The following is a 12,055-nucleotide window of genomic DNA, read 5'->3' on the forward strand; positions in this document are numbered from 1 at the left end:
GGGCAAACCTCAAAACCCATGAACCAAACTCACTCCTCCAAAAACGCGTTCAGATATAGACAATCTCTCATCTCATTCCAAATGATCTTAGTCGAAAGAATTAATAAACTTATGACAGATGTTGTATTTCTCACAGATTTCAACCCACAAAAGAACAAATCAATATTCAAACTGATACAAGAGCTTAATAATGATCAAAGTCAACAAACGTCTAAAACACACATATGTACAAGATATACCAATTGATAAGAAAAAAAGTAGAAAGTTCAAATGGATTTAAAGAAAAAGATATAGATAAAAGGAGAAACAGTGTCAGATAAAGGATCAGAAAATAAAGATCAGAAAAAAACCCAAAGAAAAAGAGATATTGAAAAGAAAAAAAAAATTAAGATGATCTGTTGATAACAAAATGTCCTTGATTTTCTTGTGTTTGAGGATTTGAATTTTATTGAATCTACGATAAGATATATCAAAGAAGTAATGTTATAAAGTGAATATGAGATTTAAATAATTGTTTTCTTTTTATATTTGAAGGGAAATTAGAATTTGAAGAAGATAGATTTGGTTGTAGTAGAATGATGTTCTAAATATGATCAAATAATTTTAAGAATTGAATTGTGGATCTCTCTTTTGGTTTGACAAAATTGAGAACTTGTAAAGAAAAAAAAATCCTTGAGAAAATCGATCTTAACTCAAAGAATTTCAAGAAAGTTTAATGTTGTTGACTATAAGAAAACAAAGAGAATATGTTAGTAAATGATCAATTTAGAATAAGATGAAAACAAAAGTACTCCCGTATCCAAATCAAACAAAGAAATACTTTAAATGTGATTAGATAGCTCTAAGAATCAAATTGTAGATTTTTGGCTTTACAAAATTGAGAACTTGTAAAGAAAAAAACTTGTTGCTAAAATCGATCTTAATTCAACATAGAGATATGTTAGCAAAAGGTCAATATAAAATTAGATAAAACGAAGAATACTCACAAAGAAGAACTACTTTCACTCCAATTGATCATAAAATCATACTTCAAACAATCATTCCTTAAACTTTTCCTTTTTCTTGAAATTAAATTGTTTTTCACAGTTTCTTGGTTTTGATTTAAATTTGAATTTGAACTTTGATGTCGATTTATATTGTAATCAAATTTAGGTGATAAAGGTGTAATTGGATCTTCATCTTGGGCAGTCGCAGTTAAAAACTTGGTGCTAACTTCTGGGCGTGGGCAGCGGAAACACTCCTTCGTAGCATTCTGAGTCAATCAAGTTGTGAGGAAACTGGAATCGTGTGAGTGGTATTTGCGGATGTGATGCTACTTTGGGTGTAAATCGTGTACTTGACTAAATTTCATCGAGTATGACAAACTGCAGTTTGGTCACAAGTTTTCTCCGTTACGTCCACCTTACTGGGGTTTTGGATGCCGCAGTCGTGCTTGGGTCATGTACGGCCCCGAGGTTTGGGGCAAGAGCTTATTTGCTCATAAGTTTTGAACGCGTTGAGCCGTTGAAGTGTGAAGGGTGGCCAATGAATTATATAGGATTTGCGCATCATTTTCATTATGTGCTTGTCACGAGTTGATAGGTGAGAATTGTGAGCAAGTGAGATGAAAGATTTTTGGCAAAAGCCCTGTCTAGTCTCACGCCAGATTTTGGGGATTAGGCGTAAGTCCCTCGCTGGCGCTCGGAGGTACGTGGTACCTGTACCGTTGGGGCCACGCGAGGTGGACTTATATAAGTTTGGGACAAACCTGATTGTTTTTTGGGTTTTGTCCATGGGTTTTCCGCTTTCCCGTTGGACAAAACCCAAAAAACAATCGGGCTGTCATGGGTTTTGTCCATGGGTTTTTAGGTCGGTTTTTCATGTTTGTGGACCCCTATTACAATGGCGGTCTGATCCCTACAACCCATATTCCCATCTGGGAACCTCTTTAATGCTGGAGTGCTATGTGCAATGCAGTGACTGTTAAAAAGATAGGTCACAAGCTATAAAGCAGATGATTCAAACAGACTGATCACAAAGACCTAAGTTTTCTCTAACATTATGCTCGGGTTGACTGGTTTGGGTCTTGGTCCCATCATTTTTTTGTCAGACCTCAAAATCTAATGACCCCTACCCTTTCGATTTCATCTTGTAGCACAGACAAATCACTCATAAAAGTTATATATTGAGGCCTGCAATTTTTCATGTTACCGTCAGTGACCACTGCAGCATCGTCTAGAATGACAAAGCGAGAAATTGTCTCCCTATCTGCAAAACATCTTTCCCAGTCATCCCGTGTACGTCATCAATGATGACTCTGGTGTGCGAAAATGTGGTTTTTGCACCAGTATCATGGTAAAGCATTGCATGGATGGATGTGAGTCGATGGCAACATGAACGAATGATGAGCATTGGTTCCAATCCGACAAGCATGGTTACTCTCATTCGCGGGTAAAAGCAAGAGCGATGACGGAAGAGCGCTGATAAACTAAGGACAAGAACTTCCATTCTGGGTACAAGACTTGGTACAAAAGTAAATATCGTGCTTCCAGAGAAATTCTTGGATGTAAACTCAAATAAGCCCACTCCTCGCGCTCCAAAGTTACATGTATTACCATGAATTATTTATTTATCGGCATTTCGGGCTCCTTTCTCTAAATGGGCGAAGCATGATTCAGAACTAATCTCACCAGTGACGATGGGGCGTATATTTTAGGTGTATCTAGAGATAAGTATGAGTTGACGAAAGCGAATGCCTGTTAGATCAAGCTATCCAAGGCATATGCACAACTTCAAGCCTGGACTCTGAGACCAAAGTCATTCAATTCTGGAAGGGTTCTTGACTCATGCTCCTAGCTTCGGCACTCGCAAGTAGATTGGCTATTTTTCGTCACTCACGCAAGTGTGAAACAAAGAAGATGAGTGCCAAAGTTGCACATTTGTACTCAAGTATGAGATTGACACAACCAATCTTCAAGGCGAATAATGAGAACCATCTCTTTCAGACCTCATAGTCACCAAGTTGGACTTTAACTGTTAACAACCATTTGTTTATAGTTATCTATTCCAACCTTGTTTCAAACCGCATACATCACTTGACCAATGCATCCAGCTTCTAGAATGGCTCAAAAACACCGTAATTTTATTTGAAAATCTGCTGGACAAGGAATGTGACATTTTGCAAGGATTGTGGGGTTTTATTCCTTGTAAGACACTACAAGGGCACTGATTATCCACTTATCCGCTTTACAGGCACATGCCCAGACTACTTGACTTATACTTATATTGCAGACAGATAAGGGCGAAATTACAACCCCTCTATGATCCAATTTGTTATCGGGCGACATATCCGTATCTCATCCTGAGTCTAGCAAACATGGATTTTCAGAAGAATCAGAAGTCGGTTCCCAGCATTATAGAAAGGAGAGAAGATCGAACTAAGATGCAAGGCAACTCGCTAGACTGACTTCATTGGCTTCCCTCAGAGACCTTTACCATAATTGCCCTTCTCATAGAAGGCCTGAATACGTTGTACAATCTTTTCGAGCGCTGTTAACCACTTTTCAAGTTCGACCTCGACTCTGTCGGGTGTACCGAGTTTGGCATAGAGATCCGCGCGATAAGGGCATGCTTTCATGGCAAGCTGAAAGGCAGGATAGACGTTAGTACTCTTTCGTCAAGCAAGCCTGATATGACAAGCATCAAAGAAAGAGAGTGACTAACCCCAAAGACTGGACGAACGACAAAGGAATGATGAGGTTTTAGACTGGTCTCATATCCTTTTACGAAAGATTCAGAAAGCTCTTCGGTTGGGTTCTTTTGAGATCGACGAAGTCCTTCGTAGGTAAAGTGTAAACCACTAAAATCATCAAGGTTCATCAGATCTGATAGGTTTTATCCATCTCATGAATGATCAATTCACCGAGTCAACCATAATAGTCCTTGAGTCGCATCACGCTTCTTTGATGTCTTCTCAAACTCGACCAAGCGTTCCAAGGTTGAACATTCGGTTTTGTTGACTTGGTAAAGAGTCCGGATTTTCTATAGGTAAGCCCGATTATCAGCCTGCTATGACAGATCTCAACTGGTTGGAAAGCGACAGCCATGGATGGAAGTGCGTTTTACCGTGATATTTCCGTTAAGATCGTTTTGCACTACCGCAAAAGCTTTGCTCCCAAACAAATCTATGAAGCCATCAAGATAGACATAAGAGCATTAGAGTCCGATCCCAGGCCATTTTCCATAGAAAAGTAGATAATTTTGAAGATTATTGCCATGAAGCTGTTACTTACCAAAGAGTTTGACGAGCTCTTCACTTGCCTCCAGGAAAGTGGATGTCTCGACACCCTCATCAGTGACGGTCACATCCGAATAGGAGCGCTTCATTGTATCAAAGTAACAAGGAGCCTCCGACATCTTGATAAGTTTTGATCTGTAGATTTGTTTTGATTAAAGCGTGTAGCGATAGGAGAAAGGTTAATAAGAGAAAGACCACTTGAAGAAAAGATATGTTGGTGATAAATTGAATTTGTTTTCTACTTGAACAATTCGGAAGTCACTCTGAGTCTGATCAACTTTTGTGCGTCATCGATCCTGAGCTGTCGTGACAGTCCCCGACCGGCTATGTACACATACATTACATACGGCTATCTTGTACAGGTAACAACCGCCCGTGTGATATGTAGTGGGCTGTGCTGGTACCAGGAGCCTGTCAATCCTCGTGACATGTCTTAGATTGCACCCTACCAAATTCCCCAAGACCAATCACTCGATTAACCCATCTTCCCAGATCGATTATCGTATACAGCATTCTTGAACATGACTTCGAATCTTGTCAAATGCTACCCATGCCTTATCCCGAAGCGGCCTCGGATGCCTCAGCCTCTCATCGTGGATTCAACTCACCCTCGACAGTTCGTCACGAGTGCGATTTCGCAAGCCGGAGGAAAAAATAAAATCAAAGTGACTGGCAAGGGTCGATTGAAGGATCATCCACTTGGTGGACCTGGAATGGAAGAAGCTTTCGATATAGAGAGAGATCTAGTGAAACCATTTGCTATGCAAGATGTACCTGGTGTCACTCATCTTCGGTGGGCAGAAGCTCGAAAGCGGTTACACGCATTACGTGTTATCAAATTTCAGATGCCATCCTTAGCCAGTTCGTATTTTGATCCTTTCTATGCATTTCTTGACTGGTTTGTTCTCAAAAACTGACAATGATTCAATTTTTGTCATGATTATGTTCAGAATTCCGTCAACCTTTTGTACCACCAAGTCCCGATGCTCATCTGATCGTCAAAACACATGATGATATGGACTTTCATTACGGTCAAGCAGATTCACAAAGGCCTAATCGAAAAGTCACGGTCAAACTTAACTTATCTCGATTTCCTAAATTAATCGAATCTCCCGAAGCCATGCACAAGATCAAATTACTTGCAGGCAGTCGTTGGACTGCTCCTAACATTCGATCTCCCTTCGACACTAATGAACACTACGACGATCCAAACGGTTCGGTGACCATAGCTTGTGACAAATACCCAACTCGAGCCATGAATGAAAGATGGTGCTCAGAAACAGTTGATCGCCTTCTTACTGTTGCCACCTCACCCGATACAGACAAGATGACAGACATTCCGCTTGATCTTCGACCATCAGAACGAAGAAGGATTCGAAACTCTCGGCAGCCGTGGAAAGCTAAGGGCGACAGTGCAGTCCGTTTCCCATTGGAATGGCTCACCCCAACTGTTCGTGCTCGACTTGAGGCAAATCAGGCAAATAAAATTAGTGTCAAGCAAAATTGTAGGCAAGCGCTGGCTCGCTCGGACCAAGAATTGCGACAGTTGGTGAAATGGGATGGAATAGGCTTGGCCCCTATCGGCTTGTTCGACAGACTTGGGCCGGTGGAAAAGAAGAGGTTAAATGAGATCATCGAGGAACGATCTCAACTACGCGCCTCGCTTGTCAACTCAGAGGCTGCTGTGGACAAGTAGAGATACCTAGTGCGCGAAGGGACTTTCTGAAGCTCACAGCTATCATTCAATGCAATAGACTTAATCATGCATACGCAGATTTGCAAATTCGCCATCATGTCCCGAGGGAATCAGTCTTAACCCAAGGAATATTGTGACTTCTCCTTGCCTTTGATACACTCTTTGACAAGTTCGATTTCATGAGATAAGATCAACAGGATTTGATCCCGCTGATTTGCCATCTATATTGTCATGTTTGCGACCCAGATAAAGTCCACTGTAGAAAATCCACCCATATCTTACAACAATGGGCAAGTTGTTGTAGCGTAAAAATACGCAAAGAAATCTAACTTGAAACCCCTGATATCGAAGAAACTTGGGAATAAACATCAGCTGACTACAAGACCAGGTGAATTAGGAACTATTCCAACTCATGTCACTTTTAGTAAAATACCAGGGATAAAGTCAATTACAAGCCTTGAGATAAACTCCACCATCCTTCTCAAGGACATTGGTGAAGTTTGTGTGGTTAATTTACACAATTATCCTTATGAAACTCCTATCTGGTTTGCAGACCTTGGGGAAGATATAATGAGAAGTTCAAGAAAAGAGGATATTTTGAGTCAGCATATATATACAGCCATATGCTGGGCACACAGATGGCTTAAAATGAGCTTTCTACTATTGTTTCAAGAATATGATAACCCCAGGGACAAGAAATCATCAGAGTTTCTAGCAGAGGGATTGGAATTCATGCAAGGTATCTTTGAAGAATGGAGGAGCATGCATAGCAGATATAGGGAGTCTCATAACAAATCAAAGGATTTCAGTGGAGATCGGATTTGATCTATCTTTCTGTTTCATCACTTTAGCCAATTTCAACAAGAACAGAACTTCCGGGGAATTTCTTGAGATTTATCATAATCAAATGGAATAAGCACAGAAACTCATCAAAGAGACCACTGACAAAATTTGTTAAGATTAATGAGACTATCAACAATCATTGTAACACACAGTTGATGTATATTTCTGGTGGCATATATTCAAGAGAAGATATTGGTAACCTTGAAATTGAGGCATAAAACTATCAGACTGACATTGAAAAAAGATACCAATCCAACCCCACAATGAAGAATAACATAATCAAGTGCCACTTCATATCCTGGTGTGTACAGTTTCATTTGCCCACTGGTTTTGAGTTGTGTCAAGCAGTTCACAAATTTTTCACATCCTTGATTCAAATAATACTGAAAAAGCGCACAAAGAAACACTCCTTCAATCTGGCTTAATCCCAACCCACAGGTCAACAAGCTCTAACACATTTTAAATGAATGGATAAACACCACTCAAATAGAAGACATATTATAATGGGTGACAGTATTTCTGAGTATAGAGTGAGTCTGGGTTTTATAGGGATGGTAAGAGAAATGTATGGAGATAAATTGAGCAAGGAAAACCTCAAAAAACTCATCTCATTTGTGTGGGACCACCTGAAGTCAGTGTTTTGGACTGGGATAACTTAGAATTGGAAACCAGAAGAGTTATTACTTTACCAAGGACATCACGGTAGACCAAGGAGTTCTGATCAGATCCAGAAAGTGAATTTCATGGCTGCTGTAAGTTCCTACACTGTTGGATCTCTTCAATTCCAGTGCTTCTTTTTGACAGAGAATTTGAAATCATGAAATTGTTCAGGTTTTGATCATGGAGTTGGGCTGGATATCCAAAGAAAAGTTGTACCATACCTTTCTTGTTGATTGTGGCTGGGAAAGTGTTCACAATAGATTTGATGCTTGTGACAAAAGTTTGAAAAATCTTGTCAATCCATATTTATGTAGAAGAGTCAAAAAGAAAACATGTAATCACTCTTTCTCACATACCAACTTTATCTGATATCAAACTTTTCATCTACATATACACTTTTTTGAAGTCTTGATATATATTTCCCACCAAAATGCAATCTGATTTATGTTGCCTTGCCATATTTTCCCCTCCATTGATTGTGCATTTTTAAATTTACAGCCCCTACATAAAGTATCAACAGGCATCAACTAACACATTCATTTGATTCTTTGATGGATAAAGCTGAGTCTTTGACAGGATGTGCAGAGTTGTGCAATAGTACAAGTACATACCAGCCTTCAAATCCTCTAACCCAAAGGAAAAACCTGAAGTGAAGATAAATAAGATTATCAGGGAGAATTTTATATCTGGTTGCAAAACTAAATACATGCATTGTACTCATTTTGTGGAGCATAGATATGTATCAATCAGATTGAGGGCAAAATGTCTTGAAATCTGGAGCTAAACACTCTGAGACATGAAATATGAATTCAGAACACTAAATACATAGGTTATAATATAGAAAAGAGAAATTATGATTCCTATAAAAAACAATTTCTCTCCTCACAGATGACAAATTATACTACCATGTAACCCCCTGCCAGTGTGTGTGACTGATCAATTGAATTGTTGGATGATACTTGAAAATTTGGAAATAACTTTATTGTGGTGTTCAACTTGATTGACCATGTTGCTTGTAAAAACTGTGTCTTCAAGGTGAAATCATTTTCTGGTGAACTCACTTGTCTCAACTTCAATCTCCAATTTCATATAACACAAACTGGCAGGAGATCACATACCAGTTGAACTTTTTCTACCTTTGGAAAGATAAAATATGAGTTTGATACTAGATTTGTATGTCTTTGTTCCTCAATTATCTACCTTCAATGAACTTGGACAATTCCTCCAGCGAACTTATCTTTTGTTTGGCTCCTTACCTTTGATTGATCACTGGGACACCACATACAAGGTCATTGCCACACAAGGACACCTTATACAGTCGCCGCGCCCTATAAGCATAATTTTAATCTAAAAGTTTGTCAACCTTATATCGCGCTATGCATCAATTCGAAATAAGCATAAAGGCATAGTTTGCATTTAAACTAACCTTTATGCCTATTTTTTTAAAAAAAACTGTTGGACAACTTTTTTGGTGATAGTGGGCATGGGTTGGCATAGCATTGCATATCTCAGACAAAAATAATGGGGCATACAAAGAGCTTCATATGAAGGGAAGGAATGTACCAAGAGACTAGAAGAAAAAAGAATATGTAAAAGGATTTATCAGGCTTTATTAAATAGTCGAATCAAGGTTAAAAAAATCAGTTAAGAACTTTTGCTTTAATGAAGTGAAGCGGACATGGCTGATTTCATTGAGCATGGAGTGAAAGCTTTTGATATGTAAGCTCCAGTCGGGCCCGTCAGCATCATGAGGTTGACGGTTGAGCGAATAGATGATGTCGTCAATGGCTTGTGAGATTTGAGCCATTGACATTGGTACACGGATGAGCTCCCCCATATCCTCCTTGTCATCTTCGGGATCATCGGGCGCATCGGGTTCAGAGTCGTTAGCACTTGATTTGATAATTTCGAGATCGGTCGGCATTGGTTGATCATCGTCAGGTAATTGCCTCTCGATCTTGGGATCGAGTAAGTTTTGAATGCTGATCCGGACCTCGGATCGACTCTCATCCAGGCCTGTGCACTCTTCAAGTCGCTCTAGGACTTTTGAAGCCTCATCAATAATTTTGTGGAGGTCGGGATCAGGAGCTAGATTTGTATTGGTTGGGGTGGAAGGTAGGTTCTTGTTTTCTTGGAGTGCTGCCACTATTTGGGTGTGACGCCAGCAGTTTGTGATCGTCTCGCGAGTAACAGACTTCCATGACGAATCAGCCATACGCATAGCGTCCAGGAGTGGTAGCCAATAGATATCCTTTGCTAGTTTGTCCGGATTAGGGATTGGGCGGACTCTGCTTGATGGTGACCCAAGCCGCAGTTCAAATGTAATTCAATTCAAAAGTGACTGAATATCAGCCACTGTTCAAACAGTATCAAAGCCAGCATTTTTTTTTTTAGAAAAAAATGGAAGAAAAAAAAACCGTGTGGCGTGACACTAAGGCTAAGGCTCTCGCCCGACCGGCCCGAACGGTTTTTAGGGCTTGCCCGTTCAAACCTGATTTCCGGACGAGGATGCCTCGGCCAAGCCTCGAGAAACTCAAACCCTAACCAGGCATCCGGCCATGCTTGAGCTCTACTGTGGCCGAGGCGCCCGGACAAAAGGATCCAGTTTTCTTTGAGCTCACATCTTCCAATCCAGATTCCAGGTCATGAGTGATCAGATCAATCACATGAAAACAATCTCAAGAACTGTTTCATCTGCTCAACTTTTGTCTCCTGGGCAGAGTCCTAGACGACCTCGCTCTTCTATAGTTCAGAGTCCCAAGTCCAGCCTTTCATCTATTGCTACCTCGTCTCCCCTGGCTTCATCTAGAATTCGAGTCAATTCCTACAAGCGATCATGGGTTTGGGCGCACTTCAAGAGTATCAAAGTTGATGATCACATCAGACATGTATGTCAAGTGGAGTTACCAACTGGATCGGCTTGTGGTGCTTATATCATCCCCGACAAGTCATCAAGCACCAAGGGATTAATCCGACACCTGAACCGAACACACCAAATTTTTGACAAAACTTATCCTGAAAAGGACAACTCTGTAGAGCATGGCACAATGGCATATGTGAGTATCTTGTGGTTCCCTTGACCTTTGATGATACTAATGTAAAGTGGTCACATCTAGCGTCGTCAACTGACTCGTGAGTCTGTGAAGGAGGGACTCTTGAAATTGATCATTCAAGAGGAGTTACCATTCACCACCATCGAGTCCAGTGCTTTTCGTCATTTCATTGAGCTATGCAACCCTTCAGTCCTTCCAATGATGGTGAAGTCAACCAGTATATCTGAGGGTATCATGTCTCGCTTCCGCTCGACTCAAGTCAAACTCAAAGATCAGCTAGCCTCTCAGCCCTACATCAGCCTCACTTGTGACTGTTGGACATCTACCAATGGCCGCTCAATCTTTGGTATCACTGCGCACTGGCTCACCAAAGACTTCAAACCTTGTGAAGCTATCATTGCCATGAAGCAAATCATTGGTCACCATACCGGTACAAATCTAGCAGTTCATTTACTTGAAGTCCTTAATCAATACAACATTACCAATCGTGTGTTCTGTATCACTGCGGACAACGCCTCAAACAATCATACCATGGCACTTCAACTTCAACACCTCATACCTCAATTCTCTGCAGACAAACATCTTCTTGGTTGTCTAGCCCATGTTATTAACCTTTCTGCACGTGCTGGATTGAATGTATTTTCAAAACACTTAGGTCCACATGCCCCGAGTGTCCCTGTCTCTATTACTGGCTTGGTAGAGGAGCCTGAGGTTGAAGATCTCAGTAGCACTCTCTCCAAAATTGACACACTTACCAAACTGGTCAAGAAATCACCCGAACGAGCTCGAGATTGGTCTGTAATGGCTTCCACAACTCGAGGAATCATGAAACCTCTGACTTTGATCACCGATGTTGCAACTCGCTGGAATTCCAAATACTACCAGCTTGAGAGGTTTGTGCTTCTTAAACCAGTTGTGATATTCAAATGTGACGAAGATCGGCAACTACACAAATACCGACTTTCCGATGCAGAATGGGATGTTATTGAACACATGCTTGCATTCCTGAAACCCTTTGAAGTTGCAACCAAACGAGTCAGCAGCTCTTCTTATCCTACCTTCTACGAGGCGATGCCGAATTATGAATGGCTTATGGAAAGACTTGTTGTGGTTTGTTGATTCTCTTATTCTCTCTCTGTATTCAGACTTTTATTTCATTTGATTAGCTGACTCTTTTCAATCTTTTATTAGGCCAAAACCAAATACGCCAATCAATCAATCATTCCAATGCTCGAACCAATGCGCCAAAAACTTCAAGATTATCAGACCCAAGCTTTCAAGAAACCGGTATACACATGTGCAGCACTTCTTGATCCTCGTCTTAAGATGGAAGCGTTCTCTCACATAACATGTAATGCAATGAAGATGAATCCGGGTGACATCAAAGAATCATTCATCGAACACGCTACCCCATTTGATGTTTCGGCCGACTCAGATATTGAGGTCGCCCGGTCGGACCACGACTCCAATCACACTGACCACTCTCACGACATTGACGATAACAGCGAAGGACCGAACCTCTTCTTA

The 12,055-nt window shown here is 40.6% G+C and overlaps 2 protein-coding genes across 2 annotated transcripts; one reads left to right on the forward strand and one right to left on the reverse strand.

The window, feature by feature from the left end:
- Positions 1-3,101: 3,101 nt before the first annotated feature.
- On the reverse strand, positions 3,102-4,565 carry MELLADRAFT_71146 (uncharacterized protein; the record flags this gene model as incomplete). The annotated part of the gene is made up of 6 exons (XM_007406926.1): positions 3,102-3,346; positions 3,447-3,622; positions 3,703-3,838; positions 3,902-4,020; positions 4,105-4,163; positions 4,272-4,565. 5 exons carry the CDS (start codon positions 4,393-4,395, stop codon positions 3,461-3,463), a joined length of 600 nt encoding a protein of 199 aa, XP_007406988.1.
- A 203-nt stretch (positions 4,566-4,768) lies between these two features.
- Positions 4,769-6,080, forward strand: MELLADRAFT_74323 (uncharacterized protein; the record flags this gene model as incomplete). Its single annotated transcript, XM_007406761.1, has 2 exons — positions 4,769-5,137; positions 5,227-6,080. 2 exons carry the CDS (start codon positions 4,798-4,800, stop codon positions 5,970-5,972), a joined length of 1,086 nt encoding a protein of 361 aa, XP_007406823.1.
- Positions 6,081-12,055: the final 5,975 nt, after the last annotated feature.

Source organism: Melampsora larici-populina (assembly GCF_000204055.1).
Source record: "Melampsora larici-populina 98AG31 unplaced genomic scaffold MELLAscaffold_7, whole genome shotgun sequence".
Lineage (NCBI taxonomy): Eukaryota > Fungi > Basidiomycota > Pucciniomycetes > Pucciniales > Melampsoraceae > Melampsora > Melampsora laricis-populina.